This window comes from Bombus pascuorum, chromosome 15, assembly GCF_905332965.1.
Source record: "Bombus pascuorum chromosome 15, iyBomPasc1.1, whole genome shotgun sequence".
Classification (NCBI taxonomy): Eukaryota; Metazoa; Arthropoda; class Insecta; order Hymenoptera; family Apidae; genus Bombus; species Bombus pascuorum.
Genome location: NC_083502.1, coordinates 5742430 through 5760393, shown reverse-complemented (window position 1 = coordinate 5760393; position 17964 = coordinate 5742430). Strand labels below are relative to the sequence as shown.

Below are 17964 nucleotides of genomic sequence, written 5' to 3'. Positions count from 1 at the left end.
CTTGTATTATGTAAAGTATAAATTTAATCTTTAGAGAAAATCAATATTCTATAATTATATTTATATCCCATATATATACTGTCATAAGATAAACAACATATTTTTCATAAATCAAAAATAGATAGGATAATATACTATATGTAATTACTAAATATAATTCCAGTAGTTCATAAAACATTTTCAGTGAAATTCGATTAGTACTTTATCTAATTTTAACTAATACTTTATTAATATTCGAAAACGTAGCTTATTATGTTATAATGTATTATAAATCAAATATTAAAATAAATCAATATTTTATAATTATATTTCCTCCTTATATACATATATATAATTCTATATATATATATATATATACTTTATTTATATGATACAATCTTTTCATAAATGAAGAGTAGATAAAGTGACCTATTATTAATTTTACTTTTTATTAAGTGAAACATTTATAAAAACTTTTTATTAAAATTAAATTTGAAAGAATAGCAAAGATAACTTTATAAACTAATAAATGTATATAATTAATACCATATTTATTTCTTTACGACTGATACTTTATTAATAGACTGTGGATTTTAATGTATTTTTATATTTTTGTAGGCATAAATAAAGAAATAGAAATTTAAATGGAAATTTATGGAAATTATTATTATATGCATTTGTAAAATATATATAATATATCTATATAGATATAGTATAAGGAATAAAATCCCAATATAAGAAACTGGAAATAAGAACACAACAACCTCCTTGTACTTAATAGAAACTGGGTCTAAACTACAAAGAAATAAATAAAAATATACTTCTTTTTATACCTTCAAATATACCATAAATGCATAAAGATCTACAATTTATTTATTAATAACTAAATACGTAGAAGGAAGATTTTAACAATAAAGATTCCAAACTAGATATAATATATGGCGTAAGAAAGATCGCGCCACGATAGCTTCGAGGACGCTTGCAATGGTGCAAAATGGAGTCTATTAACCTGTGATGTTGATACAATTGTTTTTAATTATAAAAAGCTTTTCATGGAATTAAAATGGCTGGTAAAGTGTGGAATACAGATATATGGAAAGCATGGGATAAACATGGAAAAAATGATTTGTAAGTGGTTAACGTCCGAAAGTGCGTTCGATTAATATTGAATTGATATTGCATACTTCTGTGCAATTGATGGTTGCAACTTATCTCTCCTGTTTCTCGCTCTTCTGAAGAGTTAATTGTCAATTAACAACTGTTTGCAGCCTCAAGTTAATCAAGCACAAATTTAAGGAAGGCAACACTGCAGGTGAGATTACAAGAATTTCTCTTAACAGCTTGAGCCATGTTTCCACACAAAGTAACAATTTTACGCGCGCTGAAATCTATCAATGTTATACTTATCATATCATCAACGTTTCCATCTGTTTATGAAATAAACGATGTTCACATAGAAAATATTTCTTCCTGTTTGTTATCTGAGAAATATATTCCGAAAATTCAAAATTTATGAAATGTATTTAAGTGCCAACGTTTCCTTATATTCTTTTATCTATAAATGTAAATAATTAGAGTGTGGATTTTTATGCAAATACATATCTTAATGAAAAACCTCAGTGGAAAATTGTTTTACACATTGAATATTATAAAAAGTAAAACAGTTTATATATGTGAATAAAATATAATTTGGAACTATTTCATATTTCAATCAAATTAATAAAAAGTCGATTCTCAATTTCTTTATTAATATTGCATAATTTTTAATTTTGATATATGTAACTGTAAATTATAAATAGTAAATTACGAGGAATTGCATTTTTGTGATACATTTTACAATATATAATTATCATTTGATAGTTCTATATTTTTAACATATTTATGTGGTGTTATCTTTAATTTTAGAATGGAGAAGAGGATTGTACGAATTAATTTCGAATGGAATCCGTGGGAACATAAAAAAGGACAATGTTGTTCAGACATTAGGTGAACTAACGGTAAGATTAATAGTCAATGACAATATTACAATAATTCATTTTTCCAACTATTAGTCTATTTTAGTTCTCTTTTATTTAAAATATATTTATTTGCAGAATATTGATGGAGCAATACCATCTGCGATAGTGGATATATTTACACTGATAGATGCTGAGGCACATAATGAAGAAAGAAATAATTTTTATTATCTTGTAAAAGAATCAGAAAAGGTATCATTTCATAGGATAAAAGTGACTGCACTACTGGCTACATATTAAAATATTTCTAATGACATAATTAATTTATCATTTGCTTTCTATATAGTTTCTCACAGATAGGATATTGAAGGAACGTTTAGAAATTGATACATTGCAAGATGTAGGAACTTTAAAAAACAAGAATTTCCAAATCAAATTTATTAAAGTGAAGACAAAATTGTAGTATGTATTTTTTCCTATTTGTTCAAGTAAAATATTCAATATAAAAATTAAACTAATGAAGCAAAATCTATATAAAACATTTATTTACAGTTATAAACAACGGAAATTTAATTTATTTCGAGAGGAAAGCGAAGGATATTCTAAACTTATAGTGGAATTGAATCAGGAACGTCCAGAAAGTGAAGTAGCATCAATATTGGAAATTGTTAAGTCACTTATCGGTAAAAATATTTTTTCCGTTATATTCTGAATTGTATATTTTAAATGGATGGAATTATATGTATGTCATTCTTTTAGGATATTTTAATCTTGACCCTAATAGGGTACTCGATATTTTATTAGAAACTTTTGAAAATCGACCTCAAGATGATGCGCTTTTTATCCCTTTAATTCGATCATATATGAGTGACCAACAGGTACTCTGCGAAGTTTTAGGATTTAAATATTGTTCAACCGTTAATGCTACTCCATTTTCATTGCAAAAAGTCACTGCACTCATGTTACAACATGGTGTCATTAAATTAGATGATATATTGCCTTGGTTGGTGCCAGATGATAAAACTATTATCAAAGAACACGAACAGGCAATGAAACAGGCGAAAGATTATGTTCGCAAGTTAAGCGTAATTTCTACGAAAGACAAAGAGGACGTACCAGAGGAGAAAGAAACTCCACAGGTATCTAAACAAGTATAATTATATTTTATTAAAGATCTTATTAACGCCATTATTTTTTAAAAGGATAAATACACAAGTAATCAGAAGTTCGGATTATGCGAAGCACTTCTAGAGACAGGAGCTTGGGAAGTAGCACAAAATTTATTCAATCGATTGCCCGAACACAGTTTCACCGATCAACGTCCAATTGCATTAGCGCTGTGCAAAATGATTCAATCTCTTATCGAACCTGTTTATCGCAAGTAAATTCCATTCTAATACTTTCGTTACAGAGAATTCAATTAAACAAATTTAGAGTATGTTTTTATAGTTAAATTCTGTTACTGTATCTGCTACATTATATTCCAGAAATTGTATAATTTCGCCAAAATTACAAGGTAGGAGAGTTCCACAATTAAAGAGCTCTCTTGCTCCGAAACTAATCGAGAGTCTCGAGGAGATCCACGATCAATTATTACCAATGCTCATAGTCCTTGGTCCCAATCTACATCATGATCCTGTTCTAATGTACAAGATCATGCGATTGTGTCATGCGGCCATAAAACAATGTCCGTTAGATGCTAATAAGCAACCAATTGATAAAAATAACAATTTGTATTACGACGTGTTGACTATTCTCGATGTAGCGTTACTGCCATCATTATCATTTATGGACTGCAACTGTTGCGTTGCCGAAGAATTGTGGAATATCTTAAAATACTATCCATATCAAAATCGATATTGTTTGTACGCACGATGGAAGAACGATACACCTTTGCAACATGCTGCTCTTTTAAGAAAACGAGCAGATGCGCAAAAGAAAATTAAGTCTATCATGAAAAGAGTGAGTAAGGAAACCATAAAGCCTGTAGGGAGGTCAATAGGCAAACTTACACATTCTTCGCCCGGTGTATTGTTCGATTACATTCTTATACAAATCCAATTGTATGATAACCTTATAGGTATGTAAATAATTTTATGAAACATTCGCAAATTTGGAGGTCTTCGTTTTAAATAATTTTTACTATTTCGTGTGTTACAGGACCTGTTGTAGATTCTCTAAAATATTTGACTAACATTTCTTATGATGTACTTGGTTACTGTCTTGTGGAAGCTTTAGCTGGTGCTGACAGAGATAGATTTAAACATGATGGCACCAGCATATCTCTTTGGCTCCAATCCCTTGCTTCGTTTTGTGGAGCCATATTTAAGAAGTATAATATTGAACTTACTGGTTTGCTGCAGTATGTAGCTAATCAACTTAAAGCACAAAAAAGGTACGTTGTATATAAGAAACTAATTTCTTTTCAGTTAGTTTGTAATTGTCTAGATTTTGTACAAGTTCTCGTTCATTTTTATGATGAAATAGTTACTTAATTGAATATTGAGTATAATGCGAGAAGTTCAGAAATTTTTAAGCTAATTAAGAATAATTATCGTTAATGCGATATTCTTAATCCCTTTCTGATTTTTCCTAGTGTAGGATCTTACTACAATTAGTTTATTTAAAATGGATTAAACAGATGTTGGTTAAACAGGAAACATTAGTTGTTTAACGTGAACTAAATACAGTAACGTATTATAATTAAGACAACTAAATAGTTAATTTGCAACTCTCGTCACCATGGTTCCAACGCTCTCTCTCACGCGGACCACACTCTCGACAACGCAATTCGCACTCTTTGACTTCTCGATTCACACTCTGACTTCTCAACTAACACTGATTGTTAATTCGTCTTTCTCCCTTAGCATCCCTTTGTCTTTTCTCTAAGCGCCACCACGCACGTGTTCCGCAACCGCTCGTGGTCAGAATCACGCAGACCTTTCCCCCGTAACTATTCGATTGAAGGACTGACGATACATTGATGGGCCTGTTGGCACTTAGGCTTTCTCGCGACATTGTTTACGATTCCCCGATATCTCTTAGGCCTCTCGTCCACGATACTACATGAATAAATTGCGAGCTTTTTTCCGTTAACAACAGGAAGCTTTTGCTAAATATATGTTATGCTCTTATGGCTCATACACTTGAATACATAGCAATTGTCAATCGTATTTGAATTCTGCTTAAGATTTACGCAGATAAACAGTGTATTTTTTAAATAGAGTTTCTTTGAACATGTGTGATTTAGTACCATGTGTAATATGGAAACGGAGATATTCGAACAGAAACCAAAAAAATTTAGATATGAATTTTGATCCACTGTTTGTAATTTCAGAATAATTATTGCTCACAAAACATGAAAAATATTCAATCTAATTGTGACAAATATACTATGAAGACTTTTTAATTGCAGTGAACATACATACACTGTCATTCCGCCATAATAGTTCCTAAATGGAAATATCTAGTATCACTGAGTAAATAAAATTTACGAACTTTTCATTCCAATGGAACTTTACCAATGATGATTCCAAACGTGTGGCAATATAAGATTCTCTCTTCATTCTTTTAAAACGTATCTTTGGTTGCAATATATTTTCATTTTTTATATATTGAGCTACTTAAAATTCAATAAAAATACAAATAATCGAAGAACAGTGGAATAAATTTTATGGATTTTATTCTGCACTTCTGTATTAACAAAGCGTTATCCATTATTACAATATTTTTACGAAATACGAATTTGCTATTTTGGTATAATAAGATATAACTGGTTTTTGGCATATACGTTCATATACATTTTATCTATAAAGAAAACTGAAAGAATGACTAAAAACAGTTGTGGGAAAGGGAAACATTGATACTGAATACTGAATCAACCTGTGTAAGTAAAAGATAAATGGATAGGAAAATGAAACACCTTAGCATCGAACATTATTATTTGTAAGCAAATATAAAGATCATAGAGAAACTCGCATTTATAATATATTAAATACAATAATTTAAAATTCTATTACTGATAAAAAGAAAACTACACATCGTAAAAATATCAATTATCTTAAGATATCAACAACATGGAATAATAGTATTTGATAAAAATGTTTGATCAAAGATATTTAAGTAGAACAAGAGCTGAAAAAGCTAATGAGTTCAGATTTAAAAAATACAATTAGTGAGAAATATTGCCATTAGTACTATGAAAGCCTAGAAGGACAAGGTAAATACTGAATATTTGTTGTAAAACTTGCTTTGGTATTTATTTAAGAGATTTTAATATTGATAAAGCATATCGCAAACATATTAAAATATTTCGAATTGTACTTTTTCTTCCTAGGTTTTAAAAAGTTTGTTAAAAAAGAGAGAAATATTAAAATTTTAATTAATGGACAAAAGGCTTTGGATAATATAATTTGAGCAGAACAGATATAGAACAAAAGGTGATAAAGGCTAAGCAAATGTATGAATCTCTGCAATAAAAAGTATGAAACGAGGATTCCTTATAATAGTTTGCAAGGGAACAGTAAAGATGTTTATTGTAAAATACAACACTAGATATATTAAGAAAAGAAAGAATTAACAGATTATAAATTTCATACATTAAAAAATAGTATTATTAGTAGATTTGTATTTTGTAGAAAACACGAAGATAGGATTTAAGTCTTATCGCTGTAGATTTAAAAATGAAGGAAAAAAAGAAAAATTATTTGATAATTTTTAGATATATAAGTTCATTTATATTATAACATCGTATAAAAGTCTCATAACTATTAAAATTACGTCATATAATTTCAATTCTTATGTTTTCATTTATAATATTCCAATTTTTATTTGTAGTTATTTAAAAATTTTCGTTAGCAATCATTTTTATTCGTAAAGTATCGATAATAGTATTCGTAAAGAATCTTGCATAGTAATGCCTACGAAAACCGCGTAATATTGCGCAATGGGAATAATAAATTTGAGATAAATAATAATTATCTTATTGCTCACTTTTATTTTCAGCCTAGATTTATTAATATTGAAAGAAATAGTACAAAAGATGGCGGGTATCGAAGCCGCTGAGGAGATGACTTCGGATCAGTTAGATGCCATGGCAGGTGGAGACTTATTAAAAAATGAAGTAATTTTATTAATATATTTAATTGATCTGTACATAGATATCTATTATAAAAATGTTCTACAATTATACAAAATGTTCCAGGCTGGGTACTTCAGTCAAGTACGCAATACAAAGAAATCATCACAACGTTTAAAAGAAGCTCTAGCTGAACATGATCTTGCTGTAGCATTATGTCTTTTAATGGCACAGCAAAAACATTGTGTTGTGTATAGGGAAACAGATAAATCTCATCTTAAACTCGTGGGTAAGCATAATAATATTTTTAATATTTTATTCTCTTAATATTTGAAAAAAAAAAATTTATTGACAAATTGTGTATTTAAAATCATAGGAAAACTATATGATCAGTGTCAAGATACATTAGTTCAATTCGGTACCTTCTTGGGATCCACTATGACAGTAGATGAATATGTAGAAAGACTTCCCTCCATACATTCTATGCTCCAGGACAATCATATACATTCTGATGTCGCATTTTTTCTTGCAAGACCAATGTTTGCACATGCCATTAATGTAAGTTTCTTTTTGTATAATAAATATTACAATTGTATATGAGAAAATAGCTATTAAATTAATCGACAAAGATATAATTACCAATTTAGGGAGTACTGTTATTGAATAGATCTAATTTTATATGTTGTTCTCAGATTAAGTATGATGCCCTACGTAAAGCTGATCCAAATTACAAAAAGATGTCAACTGCTATGAAGCAAGCAAAGTACGCAGAAGCTGCACAAGCAGTTATGGCACCTGTTGCTCAGTCAGTCAGACCTTTACATCCTTTGAAAGTATGGGAGGATATCTCGCCACAGTTCCTGGTGACATTTTGGTCCTTGTCTATGTACGATTTATATGTTCCTGTGGAGAGTTACCAGAGAGAAATTAACAAACTAAAGCAACTTGCGGCACAAAGTGCCGATTCCAAAGATGTGGTGTGTTAATGCCTTTTTATTCTAACAGCAATTTTTATAGTTCGCTTTTAAATTAATATACCTTTTTCTTTTTTCAGAATGTTAGCAAGGGGAAGAAAGAGCAAGAAAGATATACGACTCTAATTGAGAAACTACAAGATGAAAGGAGAAAACAGGAAGAGCACGTTGAAAAAGTATTTGCATATCTAAGGTAAAATTTGTTCAATTTAATATTTATATGCTCTGTGGAAAACCTTGTAATAATATCGTTTTATTAATACCACTTTATTAGACAAGAAAAAGATACATGGTTTTTATCTCGAAGCGCAAAATCAGCGAAAAATGAAACGATAACGCAATTTCTGCAACTGTGTCTGTTTCCTCGATGTACATTTACAACCGTGGATGCCATGTATTGCGCTAAATTCGTTCATACTATACATTCTTTAAAGACTGCGAATTTTTCAACCCTTCTTTGCTATGACAGAGTAAGTATAATTTATTGGAAATTTACTCACTTTATGTATTACATATTGCATTATTTATTACATAATATTTAATCTTGTAGCTATTCTGTGATATAACATATTCAGTTACCTCATGTACCGAAAACGAAGCTAATCGTTATGGAAGATTTTTATGCGCCATGCTGGAAACAGTAATGAGGTGGCATTCTGAGAAAGCCATATTCGATAAGGTATATTATTTTATAACATACTCAATAAATCCAGATGATTTTATATGTTTATCCTTATTTTAGGAATGTAGCAATTATCCGGGATTTGTAACAAAATTCCGAGTTAGCAATCAATTCTCTGAAGCCAATGATATGGTAGGATTTGAAAATTATAGACATGTGTGTCACAAGTGGCATTACAAAATTACAAAGGTAATGGTTTTGTGTGATAAAATTCTTTTTTAACTGTATATTAATATGCATCATTTATACAGGCGATTGTAGTTTGTTTGGATTCTAAGGACTACGTACAAATAAGAAATTCCTTGATAATATTAATAAAAATATTACCACATTTCCCTGTTCTGGCAAAATTATCTCAAATTCTTGAACGTAAAGTAGAAAAAGTGAGAGAGGAGGAACGTGGACAACGCCAAGATTTGCATGTACTAGCAACGTCGTACAGTGGCCAATTAAAAGCCAAAACTCCAAACATGATTCGCGAAGCAGATTTTCATCACGTAGGGGATAAGGTCTGCCTTATTTTTATTTCATTTTTATTTTTCTTACTTCGAAATCAATTTTTATATTTATCTAATAGGCTGGAAAAACACAAGATACTTCAAATAGTGATAATTCGGATAAAGCTGGCGATGGAATATCGAGTAAAGAAATTACAAACGGCGACTCTAGGATAGAGAAAGAGAGTAAGGATCAACGAGAAAAACGAAGTGCATCGAATCAATTGCATCAGTAAGTCGAGCGACACATATTTCAATTTTTACTTCGCAAATAAACAAAAAATTTTACCGAGTTTTTATTATTATTTTATTAAATATAGTGACAGCTCAGAAAAAATTAGAAAAAAAGAAGAAAGCAAGGAAAGTTCTGAAGGGAAAGACAAACATTTAAAAAAGGACGAAATTAAGGAAGAGGACACAATAGATAAAAAAGACCGAAAATACTATAAAGTAACTATAAATTTGTTGAAAAATTATTCTATATTGTGTAATAAGTGCATTGTCATGTTATTAATTTAATTACAGGAGGAACACTATTATGGCAGTGGTGTAGATAATTTAGACCGTGATCTTTCTAGTGTATCAAATAGTAGTGCTAGTTCTGGACCCACGCAAGATGGATCAGATAGAGGTTTGCATTAAAAAGTTCTAAATATTGCCATTACATATCTGTTAAAAAGTTCTAAATATTGCCATTACATATCTGTTTATCTGTTTATGAAAGTGCTTAGGCAAAAAAATACGTGTATTACATATATATATATATATATATATATATTCCAATTTATTCCAAATTACAAAATCAATAATCTTTAATTTCAGATGCCAAAAGAAGAAAAGTTGAGAATGTACAAAAGGTGAGAATTATTAAATTTTACAATGATATCTTTCTTGTATATTTGTGTAATTTGATTTTTAATGTTAACAGGAGGGTAGACGTGCTGAAGGAAGTCTTGACAAAAAAGAGCGCTCGAGTAAAGGCAAAATAAGGGACGAACAGAAAGAATTGCGCAGGGAAAAGAAATTTGCACGAAAAAGGGTATGTCTCAAATTTTTAATAAATGACATATTAATAACATATTCTAGTTTTTTTGTATCTTGCAGGATAGGACAGACGAATCAGCGGTGACGACCGAACAGAAAAGAAGAAAAGATGATGAGAAAGGTAAACATTTTTTCAAATAATATAAAATCTGTTCTAACATCAGTCTCTTTATATAAATTATAAGGATGGTTTTCAGCAAAAGGAACACATCAAAATGGTGATATCCCCGAGCATAGGGAAAAACATCATTATAACAAGGTTAGTAATTCTAATTGAAATTTTTCACTATTCATGTATCGAAGATATAAGAAATTGTATCTTTATTAAGATACATTCGAATAATTTCGAATACTTCATTCGTATTATATTCGATTGAATAGATTTTCTAAGGTATTTGCGTATTGTTGAAATGGTCATAAATAGGTCATTACTTGTCTTTCCCATACGTACAAAAAACATAAAGAACTTGAAAGAAACTTGCGTGTAACAGTCCTATTGATAAAAACGTAGAGGATAACACATTTCGTAAAGAACGTGCCACACTTTTTTTCGTAAATCCCGTTACATCAGTCTTACATTTTGTCCTAAACATTTCTGCCCATAAATTAACTTTTTAATCATTTTTCTAACACTATTCCTTGACCCCTTAGTTGATAAAGACGTCCGCTTCGAGTACATTGAAAAGACGAAATGGGAGACAATAGCAAAGACCAGAAAAACTAGGTGATACTATCAAATACCCAAACGCCAATTGCAGGATAGCATGGCATTCAGAAGATTCATATGAGAATGTATTTTCAGGAAAAGTCACCCTACACAAAGGAACGTACTCATGAACGGGAGGGCCGCGAAAGCCGGGACAAACAATATCCTTTGACGATACATACTAAAAGCGAGAGAAAATATCGCAGTTCTTTAATATAAGAAAATTTTCATTTTCAATTATTAAAAAAAATAGAGAAATATGATCCTTAATTCTGAGTACTAGGAGAAGTTCGGATCCCAAACGAAGATGATGTACAACAATGGAAAAAATTTGACTTAACATTTTATATACTACGTTTGGTGTTGCATGTAATTAAGGTAGAATTCACATAATAAAGAAAAAAGATAGCGAATAAATTGTATATTATATTAACGTCCAATTTTATAAAATAAAGTAGGTAACAAAAGCACTTTGGTACATGTTCTATTCAGTCTTAAATTTGTACATACAATTCGAATTTTATATAATTTATAATAGGACTTATCGACGACCGCAATAAAAATTCATTGATGCGGCACTTGTTTCATTCATTATTGTTCCCGATTCTTCCTTAATAATCGAGAAGAAATATTACATTTCTTTCTGTATAAAAAAAATCAGCATAAATATTTTATTATACAAATTACATTCATATATCTTTTTTTCAGTTTTTTTCATTTTACTTCTATTAGATTACTGTAACTATTATATCATGGAGAGTTGTTGATAAAATTATAATAATACTGATCCGCTTTCAAACTTTCTTCCTCTAGACGTTTAAGTCTCATCTTCGCATCCTGAAGAATATCTTCCGTTGAACTACTTTCGCTAATAACTGTATTTGTATTAACAGTTTGTGTTGGAACTTCTATGTTAATGGGTCTTAATGAACGTATTCCTTCTACTTGTTGAGACAACTGAAGAGCCCGTTGTGTTATCTGTTCTATTCTTAATTGTTGATCTTGGATAAGAGTATTTAATTCTTCCTTTTCTCTAGTAAGAACTTCAATTTTATCCTCTTGCTTTATATCGTTTACAATATCTGTTTGTATTTCAATGTTTCGTAAAAAATGATTAGATGACTGTACCAGATCTTCAGTTTGTACACCTTTCTGATCACGTGTTTTTTTTAATTGTTCTTCTAATTTTTTATGGTCATCTTGCTCCCTTTGCAATCTATGTAAATCAGAATGTGTAATAAAAAAAAAGAAATCGTTAATTTTATGAATATTAATGTTATAAATCATATATTATACCTATCTGCTTCTTGTAACAACAATCTTTCCTTTGATGTTAATTCCATTTCTTTTTGCAAAACTTGTCGTTCATTATTTTGCCTTCTTTCTTTTAGTTGTTTTTCTTTCAAACTCATATTATGCATAACATCCTATAAAAAAGATTTATATTTTGTTATTTTATTTTAGTTGAACTAATTATAGAATAAAAATTTGTATTACCTGAACTTGATGCAATTTTATATTTAATGCTGCAAGTTGTTGCTCAATGAACATTGCCTGTTCTTTTAACATCATTTCTCTTTTGCGCAGCTTATTGTCAACTATTTGTTTGTGCATGGATATTTTCCTTTTCAATGCAACTAATTTTTCTACGTATAAACTGTGAGCTTGCCAAGAAAATTCAGTTTGCGTGGACTCATTACAAAGAGATATATTTTCTCTTATGGGCACATCATTGTGTATGTTATAGGAAAACATAGTTATACACCTTAATATGCATAAAAGCAAAGGCATATCATTTTCTATGTACTGTGATATAACATACTGTCCTTTAGGATCATGCGGATTGATACCTAATGTTTCCAAAACATGCAATATATAATCACTTTGCAATTTTTCATTACTCTCCTCCTTGCTGCCATCAGTTTTTTGAACTGTCTTAGTAGAAAAGTTAATTAACAGTGGTGCTTCACTAGCAAATACAGATAGTGTGTATGCGTAATTGTGATTAAATAAATATTCTGCTACTAGTAAATCATAAACGTACTGTTTCGCAGATTTGGGCTCATCATTTTTTAAAACAACATCTTTGTTTTTTAATGCATTTATTAAATTTTGACGAAGATGCGTTCTTATGTTTGATATTATCCCACATTTTTCAAACCTTGAAACATAAAACCAAAAAATAAAATACGAGTTATCATTTATTTAACCTTAAAATTTCTTCATAGTAATTTTCAAATTTTATATAACTTACCATTTGTACAAAGTAGAATAATATTCTGGGTCCATATTATATTAAAAATCTGAAATAATTATTATAAAAGCTTCTCTATAAAAGACTCAATTTCTTTATTATTTAGTAAATACTGTTGTATATGTATACAAAGTTTAAATCCCATATGTTATATATCGATCTGTCGATAATATTCAAATAATAACGGTTCTAAAGCGATAAATACAACATTTATATAAATATATATTAATTTATTACGCATATAGTTCAAAAATTGCCTACATTTATGTACATTGTATAGGAATATCCTATATAAATTAAGTATCATAATCATACAGCGGATTTTTATGCAAATTCGTATTTTTGAGAATATAATTATAAAAGTAGAATCTCGTTGGAAACATACGTACTATGTGTATTCTGCGCAGTTTTGTACTTTCAAATATTTCTTACAGATTTCCTATAGATGTAAATTTCTTATAAATGCATAAAAATCCACAATCTAATCATAATTGTCATTAATATACTAAATTAAATAGATATTTATGTATATTCAACCAGTAAAGCAACACGCAAAATGATCCTTGACGTACAAATAAAATGAAATTTGATGCGTTCGAAGAATGCTATTTAAATCTGGCTCAACTGAACAGTTATATGCAAGCTTAGAAACAGAACATTTTAATGGACAGTAATTAAGTAACATTATAAAATAATAAATTAATAATTCTATAAAGTATGATACATTTCAAAACATGTAGAGAAACTAGACATTTTTTATTAAATTAAATCAATATTAAATAAAACAGAATCGATGCCTGATTTTCGGCGTCCGCCGGAAACAGTTCTTGACATCTCAGAGACGTCAAAGTCTACAATAGCACATGAAATGGATGACATCTCCCAAACGTCATTGTATGCTAAGGGGTTAACAACATCTTAAAAAAATATAGAAACACTAGCTGGATATATTATAGCAAAATACAATCTGAAAAATATCAAACGAAAGTATATTTGAAAAACATATATATTAAAATTTTGTACAAGTTTTATTTACAAAAATCTATTTCGCACGATTGTTTATAGTACTGAAATAAATATAATAGTAATAGCTGCCTTATTATTAGTTTATTATTATTAGTTTATTATCATTAGTTTATTATTATTATTATTATTATTAATTGCCGATTTTGTTTCTTCCATAAACTCGTATCTCGTTCGTAGTCGCTCTCTTATGAACAAACCTTGAATCAGTCTCTTCCAATTTTCATAAACTCGTTTCTCTTGGTTTTCTTTAGTTTGTTTAATTGCCTTAACTTGTTCAGCTTTCCAAGCTTCTCGTAAAATATCTTCATATTCAGAAAAGATTATGTTCTTACTTGAAATTATAAGTAGTAATGAAATAATAAGTTACATCATTCCTGTAATGTATACATTATTAAGGTTTCTTGCAAAATGATTTATAATTTCATTTTACAGTTTAAAATACTTTAGTCTTCTTTACGTCTGTTTTCTTATGTTTTGCCCGTTTATTAGTTGCCGATTTTGTTTCTTCCGTAAACTCGTATCTCATTGCTAGTCGCTCTTTTATAAGCAAACCTTGAATCAGTCTCTTCCAATTTCCATAAACTCGTTTCTCTTGCTTTTCTTTAGTTCGTTTAATTGCCTCAACTTGTTCAGCTTCCCAAGCTTCTCGTAAAATATCTTCGTATTCAGAACAAACGACGTAACCTTCGAGTGCAGGAACTGCACCCATACTTCCAAAATTAAAGCCTACTACAGCTGGTGCACAATCAATGTTAAGCTTCCGTGCGATTCGATTTAATCCTGAAACTACATCATGATACATATATTAGTCTTAATTTCCATTTTTATAAATCATTATAATTATTTCTATTAATTTTTATACATTTGCTGCAGAATACATATGGTACATTATATGTATCAATTAATTCTTTAAGAACTTACGATTTATATGAACAGTGCCTTTTGGCAGCATACGTTGTTTAAATAAATCAACATTTCCATACTCATTTCGTGGAACAATACCGTCCTTGGCTACTGGTGGTTCATATTCCATAGTTTGCCATTCACCAAATAATTCCAGTGGTGAGTCCTTAATTTTCATTCCCGAAAGCTATTGTAATTAAATTATTTTTAAAATTTAATTATTACAGAATAAATATTACGAATGAAGAGATTGAAATAATTATATATACTTTATCGTATTTTGGACGAGCTTTGACTATTTTATAGGCTTCTTGATTTGGTTTCACGACTCTGGCTTCTTTTAGCCAAGTTTCCCTTGAACGAATAGTATGTACACAGTGGCGAGAGTAAATGGCTTCACCAGTAGAAGTATGTCCTAAAGGCACACAATCTGGAGGATACAATGCTTCAAATTTGAGTAAATGTCTTTGAATGACGTACAATGGATGACCTTTGATCTCGCTAAGCGTTCTAGGCAAAGGTTGCTCCAACTCCCTAGAATAAATGAAACTGTCAAATAAAGAAGTATTATGATAAGTAAAAATAATTAAATATATAAAATACCTTTGTAATAGCATTTCATCTTCAGCTCTAGAAATAGCAGTATTTTTTTCTTTCCAATAAGACAAGGTTTCAAGCCACCATTTTTCATCAACTCGTTGCTTACGTGTGACTGTAAGCCATTGCGCACAGTAGCGCCTAGTCACGTCTTTTATCAAACCTTCAGAATTCCAAGCTACTACATATAATACAGGCTTTGTTGCTTTTTTCTATAACAGAGTGCAATTGTTATTACCATACTTTAGTAGATATAATATGAACTGGTTCATAAAGCACTCACATATATTTCAGGTATGCAATGGATTTTTTCATCCAATACACTTGTACAAATCCAACTTTCTTCTGACTCTAAATATATTTCAGCCCAAATATCTTGTCTTTCCTTTGTTTTGTTTGTTTGATCTTCGCTATCAGAGGATACTAATTTTCTGTTTTTTTTTATAATGTTCTTAGAACTTTGTGATGCCTCTTCTTTATCATTACTCTTCCTCACTGAACGTTTTGGTTTAGGCTGAAATTCTGCTTCAGAATCTGTTGAATTTTCTTCTATGTAATATTTTGATTTTGTGCCATCAATCTTCAAAGACAAATCTGTAGACTTTCTTACTTTATTATCTTCAGAATTGATATTAACTTTTCGAGATCTTAATTGTCTTAAACTAGACATACTCTTTTCCTGTTCTGCAGATCTCGATTCATCTTTTTTTTCAATACTTTCAGTACTTGATTTTTTAGTTGCTTTGCTTTCACTGTTAGTGTCTTTATTAGTATCAGATTTGTTTTTGCCCTTAGAAGTCTGTAATTTCGAATGTATAATTTTAGCTGCTCTCTTTTTGGCCTCTGCATTAGCAATTTTTTTTGCCTCAGAACTATTTTGAATCACATTTGTTTTATCAGAAGCTACCTCTTCTCCTTCCTTTTTCTTTGAACTTCTCTTTTTGGTTACATTAGATTTATCTTTCCCTGCAGTTTCCGGCTCTTTATCTAATTTAAAAAGTGGGTTATTACTATATATCCGATGAGGAGGACAAAGAGAGATAACCAATCTACAATTTAACCCCAATGCTCTCAATGTAGCAACGTATAATAATATCAATTCTTTATAGTTAGAAACTTTTTTGTCTTTCAATATTTTCAATAAAGTTTCTTTATCTATTTGTTTATTACCATTACTTTGAACAGGCTCAAATGTAAATACGTGTACAAACCATTTTGTAAACTTTTCTAGATATTTGAGATCAATTCTATCTTTTGGATAATTTGAAGTAGAAATCAATGATAATACACCAGCCATTATTTCAGGCTGATTTATCTGGCCATTTAAACGAAAGCCGTAAGCCAACCAGCAAAGCAATCCTACTTTCTCTACTAATATCTGAGCATCTCTTAATCGTTTCTTCAAGATTGCTTTCAAATCTGACTTCCCCTTCTTCTTTCTGTTAATCATTAAACAATTACCTGGTAAAACAATCTTGACACCATCTTTTGGAATAGTGTATTCATTAGGATGCTCAGTGTCTTCCTCGTTTTTTATTATTGCATCTTCAGAGCTTTTTTTGGAGAGTGAACCTATACTACATTCACCTTGGAGCAAAAGTTCATCTATTTCATTAGACGATGCAGTATCTTTTACCTCTTTTTTTACTTTTTGTCCTTTTTCCTCTTTTTCTTGTAATATGGAATGGTCAGAATGTGATTCTTTCTTTTCAATGTTTTCATCGTTCTGTTTAAATTTTTGCGAATATTCTAAGTTTTTCAAGACCTGAGTGAAAAGTTCGATATTGTCTGTTTGACTGACATCTTCGAGATCCTCGTCATCGGTGCTCTCATCTTCGGTGTCAATCCGATCCTCAACCGCCGCAGCATCAGGCTTCTTTTTCGTGAAGAAACTAGAATTCAAATTAATTTTCCGTGGATCAACCAAGAATTCATTACTGCTATCAGAACTGTCCTCTTCTGATAAACCATTCATTTCAAAAACGCTTTAAAAGCAAGAATTTTACTTGTTACGAATTAGTTTTTTGCCAACGTCTTGTATCACATTGCAACAGTTTCTTCGTTTCAAAATGTACAAAATCATGTCTTGTTTATTATATTTACTGAAATCACAATTATAAATAGAATTTTGAGTACCAACATTGACATCATGCTTTAATATTATGAAATTTGTTTTATTTATTGAAATGTTATCTAAGTACGTAAAAGATTACAGATAAATATGTGTGTACCTAAATACATATACGCATATACGTATATGCATACAAGCT

The 17964-nt window shown here is 29.8% G+C and overlaps 3 protein-coding genes across 5 annotated transcripts; 1 reads left to right on the top strand and 2 right to left on the bottom strand.

The window, feature by feature from the left end:
* The first annotated feature begins 955 nt into the window (after positions 1 to 955).
* LOC132914752 (THO complex subunit 2) lies at positions 956 to 11384 on the top strand. 3 transcript variants are annotated; one of them, XM_060974121.1, is made up of 28 exons: positions 956 to 1107; positions 1248 to 1291; positions 1885 to 1976; positions 2073 to 2186; positions 2281 to 2396; positions 2487 to 2617; positions 2694 to 3073; positions 3137 to 3315; positions 3422 to 4014; positions 4095 to 4329; positions 6939 to 7056; positions 7138 to 7300; positions 7388 to 7569; positions 7704 to 7985; positions 8066 to 8178; positions 8260 to 8455; positions 8536 to 8664; positions 8728 to 8856; positions 8919 to 9176; positions 9245 to 9396; positions 9485 to 9614; positions 9690 to 9795; positions 9987 to 10021; positions 10093 to 10203; positions 10269 to 10329; positions 10406 to 10467; positions 11011 to 11075; positions 11195 to 11384. In XM_060974121.1, the coding sequence occupies exons 1-28, from the start codon at positions 1043 to 1045 to the stop codon at positions 11223 to 11225; spliced, it is 4272 nt and encodes a 1423-aa protein (XP_060830104.1). In that variant the 5' UTR covers positions 956 to 1042; the 3' UTR covers positions 11226 to 11384. The 3 variants fall into 3 exon arrangements, with proteins under 3 accessions (XP_060830104.1, XP_060830105.1, XP_060830102.1); XM_060974122.1 differs by having other exon boundaries at positions 7704 to 7988; positions 8919 to 9164; XM_060974119.1 differs by having other exon boundaries at positions 7704 to 7988.
* LOC132914757 (Golgi resident protein GCP60-like) lies at positions 11321 to 13390 on the bottom strand. Its single transcript, XM_060974131.1, has 4 exons — positions 13169 to 13390; positions 12412 to 13075; positions 12211 to 12341; positions 11321 to 12130 (listed from the first exon to the last, which is right to left on the bottom strand). Exons 1-4 carry the CDS (start codon positions 13201 to 13203, stop codon positions 11665 to 11667), a joined length of 1296 nt encoding a protein of 431 aa, XP_060830114.1. The 5' UTR covers positions 13204 to 13390; the 3' UTR covers positions 11321 to 11664.
* Positions 13391 to 14156: 766 nt separating this feature from the next.
* Positions 14157 to 17899, bottom strand: LOC132914754 (DNA repair protein complementing XP-C cells homolog). Its single transcript, XM_060974123.1, has 5 exons — positions 15978 to 17899; positions 15701 to 15906; positions 15367 to 15631; positions 15116 to 15284; positions 14157 to 14980 (listed from the first exon to the last, which is right to left on the bottom strand). Exons 1-5 carry the CDS (start codon positions 17667 to 17669, stop codon positions 14628 to 14630), a joined length of 2685 nt encoding a protein of 894 aa, XP_060830106.1. The 5' UTR covers positions 17670 to 17899; the 3' UTR covers positions 14157 to 14627.
* Positions 17900 to 17964: the final 65 nt, after the last annotated feature.

What these genes read in the sequence shown, in the direction of transcription:
- LOC132914752 (XM_060974119.1), top strand. Translation starts at nt 1,043, where the DNA reads ATGGCTGGTAAAGTGTGGAATACAGATATATGGAAAGCATGGGATAAA. An exon ending in TTGTAAAAGAATCAGAAAAG is followed by an intron (nt 2,187 to 2,280) that starts GTATCATTTCAT and finishes CTTTCTATATAG; the next exon opens with TTTCTCACAGATAGGATATT. An exon ending in AAAGTATTTGCATATCTAAG is followed by an intron (nt 8,179 to 8,259) that starts GTAAAATTTGTT and finishes CCACTTTATTAG; the next exon opens with ACAAGAAAAAGATACATGGT.
- LOC132914757 (XM_060974131.1), bottom strand. Translation starts at nt 13,203, where the DNA reads ATGGACCCAGAATATTATTCTACTTTGTACAAATG. An exon ending in TAAAATTGCATCAAGTTCAG is followed by an intron (nt 12,342 to 12,411) that starts GTAATACAAATT and finishes TCTTTTTTATAG; the next exon opens with GATGTTATGCATAATATGAG. An exon ending in TTGTTACAAGAAGCAGATAG is followed by an intron (nt 12,131 to 12,210) that starts GTATAATATATG and finishes TGATTTACATAG; the next exon opens with ATTGCAAAGGGAGCAAGATG.
- LOC132914754 (XM_060974123.1), bottom strand. Translation starts at nt 17,669, where the DNA reads ATGAATGGTTTATCAGAAGAGGACAGTTCTGATAGCAGTAATGAATTC. An exon ending in ATTGCATACCTGAAATATAT is followed by an intron (nt 15,907 to 15,977) that starts GTGAGTGCTTTA and finishes ACTCTGTTATAG; the next exon opens with AAAAAAGCAACAAAGCCTGT. An exon ending in GATGAAATGCTATTACAAAG is followed by an intron (nt 15,632 to 15,700) that starts GTATTTTATATA and finishes CATTTATTCTAG; the next exon opens with GGAGTTGGAGCAACCTTTGC.